At 55.2% G+C, this 24905-nt stretch overlaps 1 protein-coding gene across 8 annotated transcripts in view; it reads left to right on the top strand.

Moving 5' to 3' along the window:
* The window catches only part of ACSL1 (acyl-CoA synthetase long chain family member 1), a 59963-nt gene extending 47369 nt beyond the window's left edge, over positions 1–12594 (top strand). For 5 of the 8 annotated variants that reach the window (XM_036300791.1, XM_036300794.1, XM_036300792.1 and 2 more), the window contains 11 exons: positions 69–146; positions 2263–2397; positions 3683–3817; positions 4426–4521; positions 5392–5464; positions 6835–6923; positions 7838–7954; positions 9311–9454; positions 10350–10451; positions 10634–10705; positions 11009–12594. In XM_036300791.1, coding sequence (XP_036156684.1) covers positions 69–146; positions 2263–2397; positions 3683–3817; positions 4426–4521; positions 5392–5464; positions 6835–6923; positions 7838–7954; positions 9311–9454; positions 10350–10451; positions 10634–10705; positions 11009–11149 — 1182 coding nt within the window. In that variant the 3' untranslated portion in view covers positions 11150–12594. The remainder of the gene's footprint in view (positions 1–68; positions 147–2262; positions 2398–3682; positions 3818–4425; positions 4522–5391; positions 5465–6834; positions 6924–7837; positions 7955–9310; positions 9455–10349; positions 10452–10633; positions 10706–11008) is intronic. The other 3 variants (XM_036300788.1, XM_036300790.1, XM_036300789.1) reach the window with 3 other exon arrangements.
* Positions 12595–24905: the final 12311 nt, after the last annotated feature.

Genomic DNA, 24905 nt, shown 5'->3' with positions numbered 1-24905 from the left:
GTAAGGCACTGAGTTTTGTTTTCCTTGCTTGCTTGTTTGTTTGTGTTCTAAGTTGTTGTGTTTTACAGAAGGTACTTGGCCTGAATGCCAGTGACACACACATTTCGTTTTTACCACTTGCACACATGTATGAGCAGCTCTTGCAGGTAAGTCTGAGCTCACACCGCCGTCCGTACTTAGTTCTTGCCGAGCCCCATTTTAGAAATGGTGCTAATTGTTTAAAGGAGTACAATTTTTTTTTCTGAGCCTGAATACTTGAACTTGAATCATTCATTTTAAAATTAGAAGCTCAGACTTTTGAAGGATATGAATGTGGACATGATTCCAGAAAGATTGACTATAAAAGTTGAATTTTTATGAATACCATTCTGGAGAGGCTTCTGCTCTGTGAGAAGTCTCGGTTTTTTATTGTGCTTGTTCATAAATGCACAAGTTGGCTTAAGACTAATTTTTTGTCACCAAAATTCTAAGTGACCTTGGAAAAACAGGATGATCTTGACCTTTGCCTGGGCTCCCAGGACACAACTGTGTGACTAGTTTAAAAACGGGCCAAGAGCCACCTTTTTTCCTTCTTGGATAGTTCTGGATTGTATTCTTTTTTTTTTTTTAATGGTTGGTGCTTTTTTTTTAATCCCAATTGTTGAAAGTATTTATGTGTCCCCTTTTCCCCCCATTGACCTCTCCCCGCCTGCCCCTCTGGGTTGTATGATAGGAGAAATGAGCAGCATTCCTTTATTTAGCAAGTATTTATTGAGCAGCACCCGTGCGCCTCACCCTGTGCGAGGTGTTGGTGGCAGAGCTGCTTACCAATGGCTCTGCCCTTGGATTGCCTGCGCCTGGTGGGATTTCCTCACCCCTGAGGACCAGGGATCTTAGCTCCCATGTTCCAGTCTTCCTTCCACCTCCTGCACACCTCAGGAGAGCTTTCGAGCTTAGCACGAGAGGGCAAATGAGTTGATAATGGACCATGTGTAGCTGGAGGTAGTGTTAGACATGTGCCTGGGAGGCGGGACACACGGACACAGCCTCTGAGCTTTCATTTTTAAGCAGTGAACCCTGGTGCCTTTCTAGTGTTTTCTGCTTTCAGGTTTGAACCATTTGACCTTCCATTGCATCATCATTTTTAAAATTTCATTTATTTTTTTATTAATCTTCACATGAGAATATGTTTATTGATTTTTTTTTTTTGAGAGATAGGAAGTGAGGGGGGAGAGAGAGAGAGAAACATCGATGTGAGAGAGAAACATCAATTGGTTGCCTCCTGTACATGCCCTGACAACGGGATAAAGCTCTAACCAACTGGGCCACCTGGCCTGGGCTGTTGCATCATCTTTTTCTTGTTAAAATTTGAAAGAGGCAGACTACTTGCCAAGTGCACATGGCTCCCAGTACAGTTTGCATCCAATAGGAAAGTATTCATGCAATAGGTTGCAGCTGAATGAGAAGCCACGCAGGTGTGAGTTGTCCTCGTGTCTCAACTGCAACATATTCAGTGGCTTTTTAGAGATTTTTAGTTATCCTATATAATAAAAGGCATCGAACGGCACAATGACTGGTCACTATGACACACACTGACCACCAGGGGGCAGACACTCAATGCAGGAGCTGCCCCCTGTGGTCAGTGCGCTCCCACAAGGGGAGCACTGCTCAGCCAGAAGCTGGGCTCATGGCTGGTGAGCGCAGCAGAGGTGGGTGGTGGGCCTAAGCCAGCAGTCGGACAACCCCCGAGGGGTCCTAGACTGTAAGAGGGCACAGGCCAAGCTGAGGGACCCGTTCCGCTTGCCCCCCCTCCCCCGTGCACGAATGTCATGCACCAGGCCTCTAGTAAAAAGAAAATGAAACTCTGATAAGATTGGACTGTAGGTACTAGTAAGCAGCTGAGTTTTTGTTTTGAGAATAAATTAGACCTAAAGTGCCTGGAAGACTAAAAACACTTGATTCTTTAATGCCATGTCATTCAATTAACATAGCAGAACCTCTGTGATCCTCACCAAACCAACATACCCTGGTTTCTGTTAGGTCCCCATCTTCAGGATGATCCAGAGAAATGCCCCATTTCCAGGTTGTACAGTCACCAAAGGCTGCAAGAACTGATTTTAAAGTTGTACAGTCACCAAAGGCTGCCTTAAGTGTAGATTTCTAGAAACTGCCCTGAAATGCTACAACCGTGTGTGTGTCTGTGTGTGTGTGTGTACGCACAACCCCCCCCCCCCCCCCCACTGGAGTGCTGCAGTGTTGGTCACGTGTGCTTCCCCCCTCCAGTGTGTGATGCTGTGCCATGGGGCGAAAATAGGATTTTTCCAGGGAGATATCAGGCTGCTCATGGATGACCTCAAAGTGCTTCAACCCACCATCTTCCCCGTGGTCCCGAGGCTGCTGAACCGGATGTTCGACAGAGTAAGTTCACGCACAGAGCACAGGCTGAGGGCCGACCCCGAGTCTCGGCTGGAGTCAGGCCTGGCCAGGCCCCTCTGTGTGGCCTTGGACAGTCCAGTTAGTCTCACAGAACTAGAGTTTACTCATCTGTTCATTAGCTCACAGTTGTTTTTAAGGAGAAGACACACTTGTAAACATGAAGGCACAATGAGGTATGGGTGGGAGGTCATTTTATTTCTATAATTAACTCTGAGCCTCTGTTTTCTCATCTGTACAATGGACTGTCGCCTCCTCTGTCTTCTGTCTGCCTCATAAAGTTGCTTTTTGCATCACATGAATACAATGACTGTGAAGTGGTTTTATAAATTGGAACGCTCCAGGCATATGTAAAATATTGCTTAGCTCACTTGAGAGAAGTGACTAAGCCAAACCGGGGATGGAGAAAGCCAGCCCCCTGTGGGGCCTTTACAGCGTGGAGCACACAGCCAGGGCAGGGTCAGCAGTGGCGGGCAGTCTCCACGGGGACTTTGGCCTGGGCAATTGATGCTCTTTATTTTGAGGCATGGCTTCTGCCATCTGTGAGAACCGACTCATTTCTTAACAGTTCTTCTAGAAAAAACTTTATAAAACAGCTCTACACAATTTACCCACTCAGAGCGTACAGTGCGTTCACAGAGTTATACGACCATCCCACAGCCCATTTAGACCATTTTTATCACCTCAAAAAAAAAAGCCCTTTACCTCCCCCTGAGCTATCATCCTCCACCCTGCTACCCGCCTTCACCCCTCAGCAAAAAATAATCTGCTGTTTGAATCTATAGATTTGCCTATTCTGGACTTTGATATGACTGGAATCATGCGATGTGTGTTCTTTTGTAACTGGCATCTCTCACTTAACATGTTTTCAAGGTTCTTCCAGGTTGTAGGATGTATCTGTACTTCATTCCTTTTAACAGCCAGATAATATTCCTCCGGACGGATATAGCACCTTTCATTTGTCCATCCATCCACTGATGGGCATTTGAGTGGTTCCCACTTTTTGGCTATTATGAATAGTGCTGCCACGGACAGAGGCCTGTGGGCAGGTGTTTCCATTTCTCTTGGGTAGATACTGCGGAGCGGAATTGCTGGGTCATATAGCTCTATGTTGACCTGTTTGAGGAACCGTTTTCCAAAGCTGCACCGTGTTACATTTTCACCACAGGGCCTGGGGGCTCCGATATCTTCACACCTTCACCAGCACTTGTTGTTATCTGACTTCCCGATTCTAGGAATTGTGACACCTTCTCCTTTCCTGACTCCTTAGATTTTTGGGCAGGCAAACACCACACTGAAGCGGTGGCTCCTGGACTTCGCCTCCAAGAGGAAAGAAGCAGAGCTGCGCAGTTGCATCATTAGAAACAACAGCCTGTGGGATAAGCTGATCTTCCGCAAAATACAGGTAGCAGCTGGTCTCACTGTTACTGGTCATGGGGACTAACTTGGGCTTCAGATTTTCTGGGGGGCTCTTTTTAAAAGAGAGGTGTGACGCGAGGAGAGAAGGACACCTTGTTATTAATTCTGGCACGTGTCTAAAACGTAAGGACAAAGCCATTACAAAAACCTCAGGATCCAAGATAAATCAGTAAGATTGTAGCTGTCGAGCATGGAAAAGGAACCAGGATATTGTAGCCTTCCCTCGTCTCTACTTGGTCTTACTTTGCTGGAAGAAGAATATCACTCTTGAGGTAACTTTTTAGGCATGAGTGGCAAAGAAGAATATATGTCTAAAAAAACACCAGAAGTGTGGCAGTTGCCACCAATCCATCACACTCTTGTTCTAATCCCTTAAGATACCAGCACGTGGGGGTGCCGCCTTACTTCCATCCCAGTTCAGAGCAAAGGGTGCAGTGCCGGGTGGGAAAACACACTGGGGTGCTCCTCTCCGGCCGCCTGCGGTTCTCAGCATCGGCGAGCTCCGTGCGGCCTGCAGAGAGCTGGGGGCCAGGCAACGGGGTGCTCACCGACTCCCACCATTTAACCCTCTTTCTCTCCTGCCTGTCTTTGAAGTCGAACCTGGGAGGGAAGGTCCGACTGATGATCACGGGGGCCGCGCCCGTGTCTGCCACGGTGCTGACGTTTCTGCGAGCCGCGCTTGGCTGTCAGGTGAGCGGCTCCACGCAGCCCGTGGTCTCAGCCTTCGTCCCGCCCAGGGGTCTTCTTTCCACAGTCACTCGTGTTCTCCTGTGGGCGTCTTCTCTTTTTTTAATATATTTTTATTGATTTCTAAGAAGAAGGGAGAGGCAGAGAGATAGAAACGTCAATGATGAGAGAGAATCATTGATTGGCTACCCCCTGCACGCCCCATACTGGGGACTGAGCCCACAATCCAGGCCTGTGCCCTGACCGGGAATTGAACCGTGACTTCCTGGTTCCTAGGTGGGCGCTCAACCACTGAGCCACGCCTGCCAGGCTCTCTTATTTTTACATAGACCGTCCTCTTATTCCCAGGTTGCTTAGAGAAAGAAGTAGGTATGTTTGGCCCCAGGCAGGGGACATGCGCTGGTGTCCACACTGTGCGGTGCTGTTTGAGGGCCAGGCAGGAGGGTGTGGGTGGGTGGTCAGGAGTAGCCACCTGTGCACCAGGCAGAGAGCCTGTCTTCAGGGGGCGGGAGACAGCAGAGACCAGCTGACACAGAGGACATGGCGGTGGGGGGCAGGGGGGCCGAGCTGGCGAAGCCGTGCCTTCCTGGGTGGCCCGTGCGCAGGGGACTGTCCTCCATGTCAGGGTCCTCCCTCGCCTTCCCCAGGCCACAAAGTAGAAAATGAACATGGACGGGGCTGGCTTTGGCGTGAGCGGGGAGACGTTTGGGCGCCATAAGAAAGCATGTTGTGGTATCGAATGAATTTACCAAACAGGAAATGCGAAGAGATTTCCCCCCCGGGGGCTGTTACTCAGGGGTTAGGGGAACTTAATTTCTGTGCACTTCCGGCCACGGCTCCCCTTCTAATCACGTTTCCTCTCCTGTGACCCAGTTCTACGAAGGCTACGGACAGACCGAGTGCACGGCCGGCTGCTCCCTGACCATCCCTGGAGACTGGACCGCAGGTACGGTGACCGGTAGGACAGGCCTTGTTGACGCCCTGCTATTCGGAGTGGGATCGAGTTCACCGTTCATTGGTGCTGCGTCTCAGATGCGAGGCCCCGGGGACACAGCCCTGTGAATCAGGGCACCAGAGCTGGGTGGCGGCTGCAAGAGGCGCTGCCTCCAAACCGGGTTCAGACCAGCAGAGCTCGCAGGAACTGACTGGGGGCTAGTGACCTGCTGGTAACTTCAGTTAATGTACCGTGTGTGCTGTGCTGGATGCTGAGACTGCAGAGCGAGACGCGCAGGTCCTTGTTCCCAAAGGGACAACGTGGAGACACACAGAAATAGTGGGTTCAGCCCCTACCGGGGATGCGGCTCTGTGTTGGGGCCTGAGGCGTACATTGTGTGTATTTCGTCCCTGTGGGATACGTCCTGCTCGCTCTGAGAGGCAACGACCCGTCGTGGGTTAAAAGCATGTAAATGATGGGTAAGAACTGACCCCGCATCCTGCTTGGGGGCCAGGGTTCCCACCCAGCCCGGCCACGCCCTCCCGTGTGCCCACCCGGTGCGCAGGCCAGGCTCTGGTCTGTGTGGGCACTGCCACGGGAGCACCGTGTACGGCAGGGGTCGAGCATCCGCATGACCCAGAGCATGGTCTGCTCGGTGGGCACCAAGTCTGTGACCCTGCTCCGCGGTGCTCAGTGTTTAACGCCTGGTTCCTTACCAGCCGAAGACTTTGGAACAGGGACCTCTGTAAGCTGAAATGATTAGCACGCGGGGAGAGTTATTTGCAGTGCTTTTGCAACCTATCTAATTCCTGTCACTTCTGCGTGGGGAAAAGAACCCAACCCCACCAGCCTTTGCCAAGGCGGTTCCATTACCTGTAAAGAGAAGCATCGTCCTGTCTTCACAAACTTCATCCTAAAACCTGGTCCTTCACTCGGGAAACGAAGGCCGTGTTGTCCAGAACCAAGTGGGGGGTGGGGGGGCGGGAAGAGCCACGACCGCTCTTCTCTCCGCACAGAGAACCGGGACGGTAACAAGTTGTCAGGGAGAGGTGGCAGGTGGGCCGGGGCCATGGGACCAGAGGGGCCAGGGGAACGTGTGTGGGAAGCTCCTGGAAACCCTGAAGAGCAGCATCCAAATTGTTCGCACTTTAAAAGGAGTTTAGAGCATCAAACCTGGGACAGGTCCCTGGAGACGTGAACCTTTCAAACGGCCTCTCTTTTAGGAGTAAACTCCCTAAACTAATTTGTCCGGGGAGACTGGCTGTAACGCAGCAAGCGAGTGCGTGCCAGCGGTTCTTGCGAGCAGGCCGACTGGTCATAAGGTGATTGGGCCGGAGGGTAGTCCAGCCCCAGGACTAACCGTTCTTTCACTGCACACACAGGCCACGTCGGTGCCCCCATGCCGTGCAATCTGATAAAGCTCGTCGATGTGGAAGAGATGAACTACCTGGCTGCCAAGGGCGAGGGCGAGGTGAGCGAGGGCCCTCGTCCTTCGCCGTCCTTGCCGTTGCCTGTAAAGCCGGCTGACCAGTGCGGCGCCCCGCCCCGCTCGGCGTCACCAGGGCCTCAGCGCCACTGAGCGTGATTTCCCTGGTGATCCTGGGGTCAGACGAGCCTCTTTCTGAAAGTCCATTTATGTTTAGCTCCCTGGGGTGGGTGGGAGGGGCCGCCAATGCCTCCTTCGGCCAGACATGCTAGGGATGGGGGCCCAAGAGCTCACAAAGGCTCCGGTGGCCTGAGCCCTGGCACAGCTCCCGTCTCATTGCCCTGGACACCTGCCTGTGAGTGCGCTGCCGCTGGGTTGGGGGGCTGATTACTTTAGAGGGATCTCGTTCCCTCGGGGTCTCCAGCAGCTTTGAGCGGAGCCCAGAGCAGCATCAGCCCTGCAACTGGACAGCAGCTGAGGCTCCTGAGACAGGGAAGTGGGGCCCTGGAGGCGCTGCCCAGCACCCTCAGGTCCTGGAATCCAGGGCTTCTTGCTAAAGGTCGGGACACGCGTGTGCAGGCACACACACACACACACACACACATACTCACTCACACTCACCCCGGTTCTCTCTGGAGAAGCCCCTGTGAATGCCACCGACAGGTCACCTTCCCAGGGATTGAGTGTGGCTGACATGCTGGCGGGCAGGTCTGAGGTGTACGGACCCAGGGCCTGCCTGCCTGTGCTGAAATGATGGCCGCAGCAAGTTAGTCCACAGCCTCACCTCAGAGGCACCAAACCCTATAAGGAATGTCTCCTCCTGTGGGGAGGACTCCTGGGACCACCTCTCTGAACAGCTTCCCGACACACCTCCGCAGGCCGTCCCCCGCACCTGCTCCCCTTATTCTGGGGTGTGTCCCTCCTGACCTCCATCTCCCACCCCCCGTCCTCCCCCTCAGGTGTGTGTGAAAGGGCCAAACGTATTTCAAGGCTACCTGAAGGACCCGGCGAAAACAGCGGAAGCGCTGGACAAAGATGGCTGGCTGCACACAGGGGACATCGGGAAGTGGTTACCGGTATGGGTCAGACCCTCCCGTTCCCTGCCCTGGAGGGAAGAGCACGCCCCGGTGCCGTGCCCCTGGCGCTCCCTTTCCCTTTGTCCTGGGGCGAGTGAGGGGGTGGGCGGGGGGCGGGGGGCAAGCCTGTCCCTTAGCAAGCGGTGCAGGATTCTCAGGGGAACTGAGCGGAAGGTTTCATGTTGGTGGCTGCCATCAGTTCTGGTTGCTGCTTCCTGTTTGAAATGCAGAGAGCCTGTAGCTTTTTACGGGCAGTGCTGTGCCTGCCGCTGAGGCTGCAGGTGAACAGGTGTCCGTGGTGGGCTGCCAGGGACAAGGGCAGGATCTGAACACCAAGGGTTCTTGGGTTTATCCTCTTGAAAATAGGACAGGCATTTCCCAGCTCAGACCGCCTCCTTTCTACTTGGTCTCAGGGCCATTTACTGTAGAGGAATTCCAGACGCCGCTGAGGAGCGGGAGGCTTGGCCGACGCGGCCCCCAGAGATTTGGCCAGTTTTGCAGCTGCAGTAACAGCCACTGCTTTTCAAAGTCATTAACCGGTTTAACTGCAAACACTGAAATGGCTAATGTCATTTTTATGGTGTATTGTTTGATTCTTACAGATCCAAGGTGCTTAACACTATGACATTTGTATTGATTTGAAAAATGCCTCCCTAAGTAATTCAGATTTCAGATACCCACGCTCTTTAGGAATAAATTAAATCCCTCTTCCCGGGTTCAAGAGGGATTAAGCATCGGTTCTCAGCCTAGCGCTGGCCCCTGTTGAAAGCGGAGGAGGACAGGGGTGGAGAGAGATCCTGGAAGTTCCCCCGCAGTGGCCCCGGGTGGGGAGGGGTGACAGTCGGTGGGCACTGCTGGCATTGGGCTGGTCTGGCCAGAGACTCCAGGGTGCCACAGTGTTAGGTGGGCAGGTGGCCAATGCTTCCCGAAGGCCCGAAGGGCCGGGAGCCCTGGGGCAGGGATAAACCCGTCGCGTAGGAAGCATTGCTGAGCCTCACTCTGTGCCAGCACTGTGGGAGGGGGAGGGGAGCCAGCTGTGTCCCTGGTTCGGGTAGGAGGCTGCACAGAGCTGGCCCCTCTGACAGCAGCCCCTTGAGCGCTGCCAGAGCTGGCGAGGGGCGAAGCGGGGTGCGCATGGGCTCGGCTGGGTCGCGCCTCTCTCCCCGCGTGGCTCAGTGGCTTTGGGACAGTTCTTAGTCTCTCTGAGCCTCAGTTTCCCTCTCTGTAAAACGGGATGGTGACTGACCCTGCCGGGCGTGGTGAGGATGGAACGAGGGCGCCACAAAGTGCCCTGTGCAGGGTGTGATCCCGGGGCGGCCCGCCTGGCCACTCACAGCCCTCCTCTCCGCTGGACAGAACGGGGCCCTGAAGATCATCGACAGGAAGAAGCACATATTTAAGCTGGCACAAGGAGAATACATAGCCCCCGAAAAGATCGAGAACATCTACCTGCGGAGCGAGCCTGTGGCGCAGGTGTTTGTCCACGGAGAGAGCCTGCAGGTGGGTGCCTTCCGGGCTGTGCGCTCTGACGCGGGCGTGGCGAGGCCTGTCTCCAGGCCCCAGTGCGATGGCGGGGCAGCTCTCTGGCCTGACCCGCTGGGATGTTGCGGATGCATTGGTGGTCTTTGCCGTCGGGGTTCTTCCTCAGAAAGTTTCTTCTCTTTACTTTCCACGTGGTTATCTCACCCAGAGGACCAGGGGAGGCGGATAAAAGCTACTGGGCTAGGGAGTGGGTAAAAATACGCTCCCAGCTTAATTCGGAGGGAAATACTGACATGGATTTTACGAAAGTTTAGCGTTTTCAAACTTATTAAACCCAACTTACTTACAATATGCCTCCCACATCATCTGTGAACAAACGGTGGCTGTGAGCCAACATGCACTTACAGTTGAAAACCAAGGTCAGTATTGTAGCGAAACGCCTAACTGTTGGACAGATGGCGACAGGGAGAGAAGGGGACCTAGTTTCCTGAAGGTTAATCATGTTGTAAACTTGAGCTTTAGAAGAATGTTTTCTCATAAAAGAAAGCGCCTGTGTTTCTTTGACCTGGAACCGTACCACGCCTGTCACTTGTTATTTATTTATTTACCTGCCCTCTGCCACCTTTTTGCCGACTTGACCCTGTTTTATTTTTGAAAGGTACACCCAAAAGTAAATAAAAAGCAGGGTCTTGTTAGATCTTGATCGCCAGTGGTTTTCGGAGGACATGGTTGTGAAATTCCTGATGCCGTGGACTTAGAGCCCGAGCTCTGCCCTGGCCAGGGCCGGGCTGGCGGGAGGGTCTGCAGAGGGCCTGCAGCCTGCGCCAGTTCCCCGGGGTCTGCGATGCTAGAACTTGCAGGTCAGGCCAGGTAGTAAACCCCCCCCCCCCCCCCCCCCCCGTCTGTGTTAAAGGCCTTTCTCGTCGCAATCGTGGTCCCCGACGTGGAGACGCTGGGCCGCTGGGCGGGAAAACGAGGTCTGGCAGGGTCCTTCGAGGAGCTGTGCCGCAGCAAGGTAAGGGCGCCGGCCTCCAGCCTCCAGCCCAGTGTGCAGTGCGCGCAGGGCCTCCCCCAGGCTGCAGGGCTTCCCCCCCAACCCCCACCCCTCCCAGGCTGCAGGGCTTCCCCACCACCACCACCGCCCCGCCCCCCCCCCCCCAGGCTGCAGGCCTGCGCCTCATTCTCTTGTCTCTTTAGGACGTCAAGAAAGCCATCCTAGAGGACTTGGTGCGGCTGGGGAAGGAGTCTGGCCTGAAGCCATTCGAGCAGGTGAGACTCCCTGGAAAGTGCCTCCGTTCTTGTAGGTCACAGCGGGGGGTGAGATGACCTCAGGACGTGCATGAGGAGGGCAGTGGGGTGGTTGGCAGGGAGGGGTTTCTCTAATGGGGGGGGCGGGGGGGAGGGCGAGATTCTCTTCCTGGAGGTCAGGGAGCAGTCCTGACCTCTGTCCTCAGAATGCCGCCCTTCCCTTGGTGAGAGGTTGGTTGGCACCAGCATCAGGGCCTTGATCCCCTGGGGCCGATGTGCTTGGGACTGGGGTTCCACCTGCCCCTCCTCCTTGCTGATTTGCAGGTCAAGGGCCTCGCTCTCCACCCTGAACTGTTCTCTATCGAAAACGGCCTCCTGACCCCGACGATGAAGGCGAAAAGGCCAGAACTTCGGAATTATTTCAGGTCACAGATAGACGAACTGTATTCCACCATCAAGGTTTAAGGGAGGAGGAGCGCTCGGAGAAACCACGTAGCTCCACCATCTCCTCCTCCCGGTGGCCTTCACGTTGGCGATTTGACTACAGAGCATAGGGAAGGGCGCCGTGTGTGACTTGTGCGTCGGGTTCTTGTCATAGGAACATTAGAGGAAGCGGGACTCTGCCCTGCGGTCGCCGGGCGTGGCAGACCCTGTCCCCGTGTGGTGACACACCATTTCCAAAACGAGCCTTAACAATTGTCAAGGGAGACTTTACGTGTGCTAGGTTATTCGCGATTCCCTGGGTCCGAAGGCGGATGTGGAACTTGTCCCCCCGTTTTCCTAACCAAGGGACTCGGACTTGCTCTTTCTGAATGTCTGCTGCTTGCTGCAAACCCTGCAGCTGCCCGCTGCCCGGGAGAGTCTGTGCACTGGAAGGAGCCTGTCCCTCACGAACAGCGTCCGGCTGGGACTGTCACGCGTGGACCAGAGATTGTTTTATCCCTGTCACCTCCCCTGCCCCCCCACGCTCACGCCCCTCGGATGAAGGCTTCTGGAACACCTGCTCTTCCTCCCGACTCTGTTGGTCCTGTTGGCGCAGACGGTTCCCAGCGAAGCCCAGGACAGACGGACTCCGGACAGTGTCGACACCGAGTCTCGGACGCGGCCGCTCCCGGCGCCCACGGAGCAGCGTGCCCTCGGGCTCCTCTCCGGCCCGCCCTCCCTCTGTCCCCGGGGTGGTGAGAAAACTGCCTTACACTCGACAGTGAGGACAAGCATTTCAAGAAGGAAAGACTCACCTGGCAAGACCACGCTCAACTGTGACCCCTCAGCAACTGTCCACTCCATCCCCACTGCACATCCCTCTGTTTGTGACGGCCCACGGGTTTTTAACGTGGTTTTCGTATCAGAAGTTCACGTTGTGCTTCACTGGCTTTTCCCCAGAGTAAACTCTCAGGCAAGGCGTGTCTTCGAGGCGATGAGGGAGTGGATAGGCGTGGGCACGAATGGGAATGGACGGTAATAAACTCGCTCTCCTGCCATCACGCTGCCTGGCTCCTGTGAAATGATTCGGCAAAAGCCAGGTTCTCGGGGTGGAAGGCCGGCACTGGCTTCCTGGGAGCCACGCCTCCCGGGACTCCTTTCAGTTAATTTGGGAAATGAGCAGCGTTTCACTTCCCGCAGGCCTCTGCCACGGGCACGGGAGTACGTTGTCATCGTGCACTTGAAGCGGTCGCTTCTGGGCGTGAGCACGCGTGGCGCACGGCACGGGGGTGGCACTCACGTCCTCGTCGTGTGACGCTCCGTGGCCTAACCCGAGTGTATGTTCCTCACTGCACCAAGCGTCAGTAACTCGTCACATGGGGGTTTCGAATGTTTGCTTTAAGTGTTGGCTATTTCTATGTTTTATAAACCAAAACAGAATTTCCAAAAACAATGAAGGAAACCAAAATAAATATTTCTGCATTTCACGGGAGTGGAGCGTCTGTTTTCAGGTCGGGCGTGGCATTGGGGCAGCAGGCGTGGCCCTGGGCCCCTAGGGACGCTGCCTCCCCCTCCGGTCCCCCTGCTCCCCGACCCCCTCCTCCCTGCCTCCTCTAATGCGTCCTGCACGGCTCCGGTTGCAGCCCTGCTGGGTGTGGAGAAGAAATCCACGGAGGGAATAAGAAGCTCAGTCTAAAAAAAAAAATAAAGACGCATAGTCTAGAAAACCCCCTTTCAGGAGATGTGGGTGGTTCGGTGCTGGGCCGAATTCTGCTGTTTTAGTCAATCCCATCTGTTCTCTCCCTGGCTTAGAACTGGTCTCCGAGAGCAGCGGCCTTGCCTGTGCCCTGTCCTCTACCCTGTCCTACCCTGTCCTTTTAAAGCTTTCCCTTTCTGTTGGTGTTAATCAACCCTCAATTTCTCTTTAAGATTGTTTTCTTTTTTCTTTTTTTATTGATTTCAGAGAGGAAGGGAGAGGGAGAGAGAGAAACACCAATGATGACAGAATCATTGACCAGCTGCCTTCTGCACGCCCCCGACTGGGGATCGACCCCACATCCTGGGCATGTGCCCTGTCCTGGAATCAAGCCAGCGACCTCTTGGTTCATAGGTCGACACTCAACCACTGAGCCACACCACCGGGCTGTCCTCACTTTCTTAGCCTGTTGTGTGTCAGCCGGTCTCCCCTCGGCCCCGTCCATCTTGGGTTTGCTGTGATGTTTGGCTTCTTCCTGTAACACGCGAACCCCGTGCACATCTCTGCTGAGGCTCCGTGTCCCTCTGCCTGTTTCTTTCAGTGTCGAGACCCTCATCTCGTCTGTTCTCACCCTCCTCGTCCCCTCTCTCTCTAGTCCCTTTCCTTTTCCCTCTCTCAGCGCGAACACAGCACTTGGAATCGCGTCGGTGTTCATTAAACAAGTCTTCTTTGAACAAATACCTGAATTTTTTAAACAAAATCCCTCTTTGTAATGAAGCTGATACAAACACTAGTTTTTTTAAATTTTCTTAAAAAATATACAGTAAAATACACATAATATTTACCACCTTAATCACTTTAAGTGACATTAAGTGTGTCCACACTGTTGTGAGCCACCAGGGCATCCATCCTCAGCGCTCCCTTCTCCTTGCAGAACTGGAACCTCCACCCCTCCTCCCTCCTCCCTCCTCCCTCCTCTCTCCTCCCTCCTCTCTCCTCCCTCCTAACTCCTCCCTCCTAACTCCTCCCTCCTAACTCCTCCCTCCTCTCTCCTCCCTCCTAACTCCTCCCTCCTCTCTCCTCCTTCCTAACTCCTCCCTCCTCCCTCCTAACTCCTCCCTCCTAACTCCTCCTCCTCATCCTCCCTCCTCCCTCCTCACTCCTCCCTCCTAACTCCTCCCTCCTCTCTCCTCCCTCCTAACTCCTCCCTCCTCCCTCCTCCCTCCTAACTCCTCCCTCCTAACTCCTCCCTCCTCAATCCTCCCTCCTCCCTCCTCACTCCTCCCTCCTAACTCCTCCCTCCTCTCTCCTCCCTCCTAACTCCTCCCTCCTCCCTCCTAACTCCTCCCTCCTAACTCCTCCCTCCTCAATCCTCCCTCCTCCCTCCTCACTCCTCCCTCCTAACTCCTCCCTCCTCTCTCTCCTCCTCCTCCTAACTCCTCCCTCCTCCCTCCTAACTCCTCCCTCCTAACTCCTCCCTCCTCACTCCTCCCTCCTCCCTCCTAACTCCTCCCTCCTAACTCCTCCCTCCTCTCTCCTCCCTCCTAACTCCTCCCTCCTTCCTCCCTCCTCCTCCGAACTCCTCCGCCTCAATCCTCCCTCTCCCCTCTCACTCCTCCCTCCTAACTCCTCCCTCCTAACTCCTCCCTCCTCCCTCCTCCCTCCTAACTCCCTCCCGCCTAACTAACTCCTCCCTCCTAACTCCTCCCTCCTCAATCCTCCCTCCTCCCTCCTCCTCCTCCTCCTCTCCTCCCTCCTCCTCCTCCCTCCTCACTCCTCCCTCCTAACTCATCCCTCCTCCTAACTCCTCCCTCCTGCTCCTCCCTCCTCTCCTCTCTCCTCCCTCCTAACCTCCCTCCCTCCTAACTCCTCCCTCTCCTCCTCCTCCTCCCTCCTAACTCCTCCCTCCTCCTACTCCTCCCCCTCCTCCCTCCTCCCTCCCTCCTACCTCCTCCCTCCTCCTCCTCTCTCCTCCCTCCTCACTCCTCCCTCCTCACTCCTCCCTCCTAACTCCTCCCTCCTAACTCCTCCCTCCTAACTCCTCCCTCCTCCCTCACCTCCTCTCTCCCTCCTAACTCCTCCCCTCCCCAATCCTCCCTCCCAACTCCTCCCTCCCCCCTCCTCCCCTCCCCCTCCTCTCTCCTCCCTCCCTCTCTCCCCCTCCTATAACTCCTCCCCTCCTCCCTCCTCCCTCCTCCCTCCTCCCTCCTCCTCACCCCTGGCGGCCACAGGCTACTCCGTCTCCAAGACGCTGACTTCCTTCTCCAGGTGCCACACACAAATGGGGTCCAGCCTGTGTCCTCGGTGCCTGGCTTACTTCCCTCAGCACAGCATCCTCAAGGTCCCTCTGTGTTGTAGGAGGTGACAGCCTTTCCTTTCATGAGGCTGAATAATAGCGCACTGTGTGTATACACCACGTTTTGTTGATCCGTTCACCGTTGATGGGCACGGGGTGGTTCCCGCCCTCTGGCTCTGGTGACTAACGCTGTGACCATGGCAGTGCCAGCGCCGGCTCAGCCCCTGCTCCGGTTCTTTGGGGCAGCCATCCAGAAGCAGTCATTGGATCCCACAGTGATTCTGCTCTTGCTCCTTCTGAGGAACTGCCGTGCCGTTTTCCACATCTGCCATCAGCAGTGCGCTAGGGTTCGTTTCTCCACAGCCTCACGTATCCTTGTTGGTTCTGCGTTTTGTTTGTCTGTAACGGCCCTCCCGATGGGTGCACGCTGGTGTCTCCCGGTGGTTTGGATGCATTTTCGTGGTGACAGTAAAGCTGAGTGTCCTTCCTGTGCTCACAGGCCATCTGTGTGCCTTCTTGGGAGGAAAGCCTAAGTCCTCTGCCCATTTTAAAAATCGGGTTGCTTGTTTGTTTGTTATTGAGCTATAGGAGTTCTTTAAATATTATAAGTATTAATCCATAAATACTTCCCAATTCTCTTTTTAAAAAATACTTTTTTATTGATTTCAGAGAGGCAGAGAAACGTCAATGATGAGAGGAGGATCATTGATTGGCTGCCTCCTGCACGCCCCACACTGGGGACCACGCTCACAAATCGGGCACGTGCCCTGACCCGGAACCAAACCCTGACTTTCTGGTTCCTAGAGCAACTGGTGTCCCTGAGCCACACTGGCTGGGCCCGTCCCGGTTCCTAACCTTCATGGTGCACTGTTGGGGCAGTGCCCGCTCACCTACAGCGCGATGGTGGCCCTCCACCCCCCAGACCAAAACTGCGCCCCCAAGGCCGTGGTCTCTGCCTCAGACCTTCTCTCCAGCCAGGACAGAAGGAGGAAGGAGCGTCCCCTCTCCCGCCAGGCGCTTGTGTGCTGGCTGCTTTCACTAGCTGCCTCTCAGTAGCCCCCCCCCCCCCCCCCCCCCGGGGCACAGCCTGAGCCCAGAGGCCCAGGTGGGAAGCGCTGATCCAGCCAACGTCGCCTTGCTGTCCTGAGCTCATCCCACCCCTCCCGGCAGGCCCAGCTACCACACGCCCTCACTGTCTCAGCTCCAAAATACGGTCTGTTTTTAAGTAAGTATATTTGGCGTTTGGCAGTTACATATTTTAGTCCCACTCTCAATTATTAGATTCCTTGGAATACTGCGAAGAACTGAGAGGTGTGGAGTGTTGCTGCAGGCCAGGCACTGTTCGTAGCATTTTACACCGATGACCCATGTCACAGTTTCAACTCTCCGAGCCAAATGCGGCCTCTGTCCCCATTTCACAGATGAGGACTTCGGAGCACGCCAACAGTTTGATCCCTGTCGGGCTCGGACAGGACCAGAGCCAGGCTGCCTGGCTCTAGAACAGCCTCGGCCTTGGGCTGCGGACGCTCTCGTCTGCCTTTGGCCACGAACTTGCTGACAAAATGTGTCGCTGGGTGGCGGCTGGGTGGCTTCTAGGTGGCTGCTGGGTGGCAGTTGGGTGGCTGCTGGGTGGCAGCTGGGTGGCTGCTGGGTGGCAGCTGGGTGGCTGCTGGGTGGCTGCAGGGTGGCTGCAGGGTGGCTGCTGGGTGGCAGCTGGGTGGCAGCTGGGTGGCAGTGGTGCTGCTGAGCTTCAGGCGAGTGGCCTGGGCTCCTAAGGATTGTCTTTGTCCCCGAGGGGCTCCGACCCCTGCACAGACTTGTGGTCCGCGGTATGGCTCTTCAAAAATGACATGTGGCTGCTCTTGGCGACGCTGGGAACCCCAGATCGTTAGGGACCCTAGCTTTGGTAGGACCAGCTGCTCTGCTTCAGGAGGAAGGCGGTAAAGCCGGCACAGGCACGCGGCAGGCTCGTGAGGTCCCTGGGAAGGTCTGTGCATCGCCCGCTCGGCCACAGAGACTGGATTTGCTGTGGGCAACAGGCCGCACTCTGCACAGGTGCTCACGTCCTCCTCACCACGCCTCGGGTGGGCAAGGGCCGTCAGCGGGGACCTGAAGCCTGGGCAGGCACCAGGATGGCCCCAACAGAGCCCTGGTGCCCTTGGTGTTTGAGCAAAGTTACCGGAGGAGCCGCGACAGGGAGTGAGGCCTGCCTGCCGGGAGAAGGGTGGGAAACCAGGGGTGAGCTCCCTGAAGCCAGAGCTGAAAGTGCTCAGGAAGAGGCGGAGGGGGCAGGTACCTCCCATGCTGGCCGGAGGGGGGATGGGTGGGGACAGGAATGGCTGCTGGGCTCCCAATGCTAGTGTCCGCAGAGCAGGGAGCCCAGGGCCTGGTGGAGCAGGCAGAGGCGGAACCGGAGGGGAGTGGGGAAGGGAAGACAGCGCCTTTTTTTTCTTTTGTTTGAAGTTTTCCTGTGAAGGACCTTAGGTGGAAGGGCGGTGCTGAGAAAGATGGGAGGGTGAGAGGTGTGCTCCTGTTTGCTGGTGGTGCAGATTTTTAAGACGGGAGATGTGAGATACCACAGCATCATGCTATGCCCATGGAATGGTCCTGGGGCCTGGGGGGGGGGGGGGGGAGAAGGGAAAATATGCAGAAAAGACAGGAGGCTGCCCCTGGGAGGGGGAGGGTAAAACCCACTGTTGAGTCCAGAGATCAGCCACCAATAGGGAATCCCTTCCATCATAGTGGGGGGGGCGGGGAGGGGGGATGTGTGGGTGTGTAAGCACAGATGTAAGTAGATCATGGGGGGGTGTGGAGGTGTGTAAGCACAGATGTAAGAAGATCATGGGGGGTGTGGAGGTGTGTAAGCACAGATGTAAGTAGATCATGGGGGGTGTGGAGGGGTGTAAGCACAGATGTAAGTAGATCATGGGGGGTGTGGAGGTGTGTAAGCACAGATGTAAGTAGATCATGGGGGGGTGTGGAGGTGTGTAAGCACAGATGTAAGTAGATCATGGGGGGGTGTGGGTGTGTCATGGTGGGATGTGGAGGGGTGTAAGCACAGATGTAAGTAGATCATGGGGGGATGTGGAGGTGTGTAAGCACAGATGTAAGTAGATCATGGGGGGTGTGGAGGGGTGTAAGCACAGATGTAAGTAGATCATGGGGGATGTGGAGGGGTGTAAGCACAGATGTAAGTAGATCATGGGGGGTGTGGAGGGGTGTAAGCACAGATGTAAGTAGATCATGGGGGGTGTGGAGGTGTGTAAGCACAGATGTAAGTAGATCATGGGGGGTGTGGAGGTGTGTAAGCACAGATGTAAGTAGATCATGGGGGGTGTGGAGGTGTGTAAGCACAGATGTAAGTAGATCATGGGGGGTGTGGAGGTGTGTAAGCACAGATGTAAGTAGATCATGGGGAGTGTGGAGGTGTGTAAGCACAGATGTAAGTAGATCATGGGGGGTGTGGAGGTGTGTAAGCACAGATGTAAGTAGATCATGGGGGGTGTGGAGGTGTGTAAGCACAGATGTAAGTAGATCATGGGGGGTGTGGAGGTGTGTAAGCACAGATGTAAGTAGATCATGGGGGGTGTGGAGGGGTGTAAGCACAGATGTAAGTAGATCATGGGGGGATGTGGAGGGGTGTAAGCACAGATGTAAGTAGATCATGGGGGGTGTGGAGGTGTGTAAGCACAGATGTAAGTAGATCATGGGGGGTGTGGAGGGGTGTAAGCACAGATGTAAGTAGATCATGGGGGATGTGTGGGTGTGTAAGCACAGATGTAAGTAGATCATGGGGGGGTGTGGAGGGATGTAAGCACAGACGTAAGTAGATCATGGGGGGTGTGGAGGGGTGTAAGCACAGATATAAGTAGATCATGGGAGGTGTGGAGGGGTGTAAGCACAGATGTAAGTAGATCATGGGGGTGTGGAGGGGTGTAAGCACAGATGTAAGTAGATCATGGTGGGGGGTGTGGAGGGGTGTAAGCACAGATGTAAGTAGATCATGGGGAGTGTGGAGGGGTGTAAGCACAGATGTAAGTAGATCATGGTGGGGGGATGTGGAGGGCTGTAAGCACAGATGTAAGTAGATCATGGGGGGATGTGGAAGGGTGTAAGCACAGATGTAAGTAGATCATGGTGGGGGGTGTGGAGGGGTGTAAGCACAGATGTAAGTAGATCATGGGGAGTGTGGAGGGGTGTAAGCACAGATGTAAGTAGATCATGGGGGGATGTGGAGGGGTGTAAGCACAGATGTAAGTAGATCATGGTGGGGGGGTGTGGAGGGGTGTAAGCACAGATGTAAGTAGATCATGGGGGGGGTGGAGGTGTGTAAGCACAGATGTAAGTAGATCATGGTGGGGGGATGTGGAGGGCTGTAAGCACAGATGTAAGTAGATCATGGGGGGATGTGGAAGGGTGTAAGCACAGATGTAAGTAGATCATGGTGGGGGGGTGTGAAGGGGTGTAAGCACAGATGTAAGTAGATCATGGGGAGTGTGGAGGGGTGTAAGCACAGATGTAAGTAGATCATGGGGGGATGTGGAAGGGTGTAAGCACAGATGTAAGTAGATCATGGGGGATGTGGAGGGGTGTAAGCACAGATGTAAGTAGATCATGGGGGGATGTGGAGGGGTGTAAGCACAGATGTAAGTAGATCATGGGGGGATGTGGAGGGGTGTAAGCACAGATGTAAGTAGATCATGGGGGGGTGTGGAGGGGTGTAAGCACAGATGTAAGTAGATCATGGGGGGGTGTGGAAGGGTGTAAGCACAGATGTAAGTAGATCATGGGGGGATGTGGAGGGGTGTAAGCACAGATGTAAGTAGATCATGGGGGGATGTGGAGGGGTGTAAGCACAGATGTAAGTAGATCATGGGGGGGGTGTGGAAGGGTGTAAGCACAGATGTAAGTAGATCATGGGGGGGGTGTGGAGGGGTGTAAGCACAGATGTAAGTAGATCATGGTGGGGGGTGTGGAGGGGTGTAAGCACAGATGTAAGTAGATCATGGGGGGATGTGGAGGGGTGTAAGCACAGATGTAAGTAGATCATGGTGGGGGGTGTGGAGGGGTGTAAGCACAGATGTAAGTAGATCATGGGGGGATGTGGAGGGGTGTAAGCACAGATGTAAGTAGATCATGGTGGGGGGTGTGGAGGGGTGTAAGCACAGATGTAAGTAGATCATGGTGGGGGGTGTGGAGGGGTGTAAGCACAGATGTAAGTAGATCATGGTGGGGGGTGTGGAGGGGTGTAAGCACAGATGTAAGTAGATCATGGGGGGGTGTGGAGGGGTGTAAGCACAGATGTAAGTAGATCATGGGGGGATGTGGAGGGGTGTAAGCACAGATGTAAGTAGATCATGGGGGGTGTGGAGGGGTGTAAGCACAGATGTAAGTAGATCATGGGGGGGTGTGGAGGGGTGTAAGCACAGATGTAAGTAGATCATGGGGGGATGTGGAGGGGTGTAAGCACAGATGTAAGTAGATCATGGGGGTGTGGAGGGGTGTAAGCACAGATGTAAGTAGATCATGGGGGGGTGTGGAGGGGTGTAAGCACAGATGTAAGTAGATCATGGGGGGGTGTGGAGGGGTGTAAGCACAGATGTAAGTAGATCATGGGGGGATGTGGAGGGGTGTAAGCACAGATGTAAGTAGATCATGGGGGTGTGGAGGGGTGTAAGCACAGATGTAAGTAGATCATGGTGACAGGCGGAAGCGGTGGGGAGCCTCTATCTTTTTCCCACTGAAGTGCTGACCTTGTCATGGACGAGAAGAGGAGCCCCGAGAGCCTGACCGTGGCCGAGCTGCACCGTGCGACACCCGCCTCGTGCCTGGGTTTGCTGTCCCTTCCTCTCCGAGGTGTGGTCCCTGCGAGCGCCTGAGCCCCCTGAGCCCCATCAGGTGTTGGCCGTGTGGTGGCCATTGGTCCTCAGGCGCCGCCAAGCCCCCACGGCGAACACCCCTGCTCACCGTTGGAGCCCCCACAGGTGGAGGAGAGCGACTACCTGGGCCTGGGCTTGCCTGGCCGTGTTTTCATCACATGCGGCGCTTGTTTCCACGGCAGCACAAGCAGAAGGGAGGCCTGCCTGCCGGCCCCGGGTGCTGGGCAGGGCAGGGGGCCGAGGGCAGGGCGTCCCTCAGCACCTGGAGAGGGAGGGCGGTGGGTGTGTTAAGGAGCAGATTGCACACACACCCCCCCCCCCGCTGCACACCCCCCACCCTGCCCCCAGCCCCACATGGAAGGAGGGTGGCGCTGAGTCTCTCCCCAAAGGGCAGACGTCCCATCCGTCAGCAGCTGCCCAGCCCAGCCCAGCGGCCCGCCCTGAGTGCGAGCGCAGGTGCCCGCGGCTGTTCGCGCGGAGCTCACTCCACTCAGTGCGGGCACCGGGGAATGGCCCACACCCCAGTAGCTGCACATTTAGCACCGAGAGAGAGGCGGCACACTGCCCTGCCTTCCACGCCCTCCGCTGCTCTGTGCTCGTTGCTCAGATGGCGGTGTTGCTGGGGAATCCTCAGCCGGTCCTTCGGGTCAGAGGGGCTCTGCTCTGGGCTGGAAACAGGTGGGGCTCCCACAGACAATGCTCCGTGGACGTTCTCAGCCACTCTCTGCTGCTGAGGTTGGGGGGGGGGGGGGGGGGGGGGGGACTGTTACTGTCAGATTTCCCTAACAGGACGTGTCCTGGCTAAGGATAAGGCTGCTGCGTTTCCCCCCAAGAACTCGGAAGCCTGCTGGTTGGGATGGAGGGGTGAGTGGGGCGTGCCATGGGTGCCGGCTGCAGGGGCGCCCACGGGAGGCGCACAGGAAACCAGTCGGCTCACATTCTGCATCAGGCAACGTGCAGACGCAGAGGAACCCCATTTCTGAGAGGCCGGGTTCCCACACCCCCGATACTGCTCCCTCCGCCCTGCCTCTGGGGCCAGCCTGCCCCGCCCACTGAGCTGTCCTGGGCCGGGCTCTGGAGGTTCGGGGCTGCCCCCCCCCCCCAGTGGCTTCAGACCACAGCCTGCTGAACCTGTCCCTTGGCCATGAAATCTGTCCACTGCCCTCTGCCCCTTACCCCTCGGCCCTGTGGGGCGCTGGCCGTCTCTGGCTGGACAGCTGCACCGGCTCCTAACTGCCCTCCTGTGTCCTGGGTTGGCCCCAGTGGCCCCCTCACCTTTCCCATGTGGCCCCGGCTGTCACCCAGAGGCGCCCGGGGCTCTGAGTCCGAGCGCTGAGGTGCTTCTCAGACTTGCTGTGCGTCCATCCCGGCATCCGAAAGTCGGGTTCTGACTCAACAATTCTGGACTCAGGCCTGAGACTCTGCATTTCACATTAGCTCCGGGTGATGCTAACGCTGCAAGGAGCTGGGGGCGCGGGGAGGGGCGCGGGGAACCCTGCTGTCTCCCTAGCCTCGTCCCCAACTCTGTTCCGGCCACACTGAACTTGCAGCGCCCAGAATGCTCCCCGCTGGGCCTCGGTGCAGGCTGGCTCCCTGGCCTGGCTGGCTCCCCCTTCGCTGCAGGCACCATGTAGGCATCACCTCCTCCAGCCTTCTCGGACTGGGCGGCTCAGTGGTGTGCGGTGGAGGGGAAGGTGGTAGCAATCCCTCTACCTGTGGCAAGGTCAAGGGGAGAGTGAGCGAGCCTGGGAGTTTCAGGGCAGCAGCCGGAGAATCGGGGAGCTCCTTCCTCCTAGAGAAGGTCCTCGCAAGGTGACCTGCCCCCCCCCCCCCCCCCCCGCCGGGTGCGGGAGGCCTGTTGACCTGAGGTCAGTGTCCGACGGGTCTCCCGCTGCTCAGTTCTTGGTTGAGCGGGAAGGATCCCTGAAGTAAAGACAGCAGCTGCCGGGGCCCTGAGCAAGGCCAGCCGCACCGCCGTCTGTGTTCTCAGGCTGCAAACGGGGCGTCTGTCCTGTGAGCAAGGTCATTGCAAGGGTGAAACCTTTTTCGGAAGGTTCTCGACCACAGCTTGAGTGAGAGTCACGGAGACCTGCCTCTGCTGTAGAAACTTTATTCTGGGACCCTTTCTTCTTTTCTTAAGAAAACAGTTTAAAGGGCTGTCCTTTTATTATTTTCTCTGCTCACTTGAGCTGTAAAATTACTTCCCATGCAGGTTGGAAGTCAGCGACTCCCTGGCCGGAGAAGTCCTGGAATTTGCTGGGAATGGAATCTGAGACATGTGACTGAGCCAGGCCGACTTAGCCATGTGATCTCAGCTTGGCAGGGGCCGTGCCAGTTGAGTCTGGAAAAAGTACATGCATTACCGAGCAAATACGCTGACCGGTCGCCCAGTGCCAGGGAGAAAGCATGTGACTCACGGGGGCATCTCGTGTCCCTGCCCTGGGTGACAGTGGAAAAACCTTGCTGCCCTCCAGCTTTCACGGTCGGCGAAGAGGACGCCCTTTCTGAACTGCGTTTCCTCCTTCCTTAAAGGGAACATCCCGGTGCAGGCCCCCTTCCCGGCCTCTCCCTCGCCCGCCCTGCGGGCGCTGCAGGTCTGCTTTGCTGCGTCATAATCACAGATGCTGAGCCGTTGGCCTGTTCACAGCAGATAATGACCTTCGTGTCTTCCTGAGGAAAACTGCCAAGTTTGGTGGGTTATGCCCATGTAGTCACTAGGTGGCACTGGAGAAAGTTAAAAAGTGAACTGTTCTCTTTTTCATAGTAGAAAATCACACTCTTTTTAAAGGAAACTTACAGGAATGGGTTTGATAAATTAGGGGAGAAGGAAATGCACAAGGAGGAGGAAAACGAGTTGGGCGAGGGCATTGAAGACATCCAGTCTTATTCGTCCGGAACCGACTTTGAACGAATATTTACAATGTCTGCAAACCGGTGGCTCTGGTCTCCAAATACCTTTCCAAACCTCCTGTCCCGTTCTGTATCTGCCCTCTAGTGGACACATGCTGAACAGAACATTCAACCGGAGGGCTCGCTAGGAAAAAAGCAGAGGCGCAGTAAGAAATGACAAGCCCTTCTATATACCAGTATCTGGGGGAGGCAACTAGTCAATGTGCCTCTCTCACATCGATGTCTCTCTCTCTCTCTCTCTCTCTCTCTCTCTCACATCGATGTTTCTTTCTCTCTCTCTCTCTCTCTCTCTCTCTCTCTCTCTCTCTCTCTCTCTCTGTCTTCCCTTCCACTCTCTCTAAAAATCAATGGAAAAAATATCCTCAGGTGAGGTTTTTTTTTAAAAAAAAAAAGATGACCAACTCCAGGGAAATGCAAATTAAAAAAACAACAATAGGTACTATTTCAATTCACTAGTTAGGTACAAATTTGAAAGTCTTGAAAAGTTCTAGGTATCAACAAGTATATGGAGCCAAGGGTACTTTTGTATACTGCTAGTGAGGCTGTAAATTGTCTACAAAACAATGTGTAAAAATTGGCTTTATCCTGTAAAGCTGAACATGCCTTTAAATAACGAGGTGGTCGTTTTACCACCGAGTCTCTCCTTAGAGAAACCCTTAGACATGTATCCTGCAACACGCAAGACTGTTTAGTGCTGCACGGTGGTAATAGCAAAAACAAAAACAAAGCAAAACAAAAAAACAACTGGTGTATCCGTACCCAGGAGCGTGGATCCGTACAATGTCGTATATTTATTTAATGCATCCCAAAGAATGAAAATGAACAAACGACAGCCCCGTGCAGCGACGTGGCTAAATCATAGCTCTGGGTGAGAAAGAGCACCTGCAGGAAAGAAGAAGAAGAGCCCGGGAATGATCAAATTTACCCTGGGGAGGGATGGTTACGGTTTATTTCCTAATCCAGGGGTGAGCACATGGGCGCTTCTTTTTATGTTGCCATTATGTTAGGTTCTTCTGC

The sequence above is a fragment of the Myotis myotis genome, unplaced genomic scaffold, assembly GCF_014108235.1.
Source record: "Myotis myotis isolate mMyoMyo1 unplaced genomic scaffold, mMyoMyo1.p scaffold_m19_p_3, whole genome shotgun sequence".
NCBI lineage: Eukaryota > Metazoa > Chordata > Mammalia > Chiroptera > Vespertilionidae > Myotis > Myotis myotis.
Note: the sequence above shows the minus strand (reverse complement) of the source record. Positions and strands in the feature narration are given on the sequence as shown.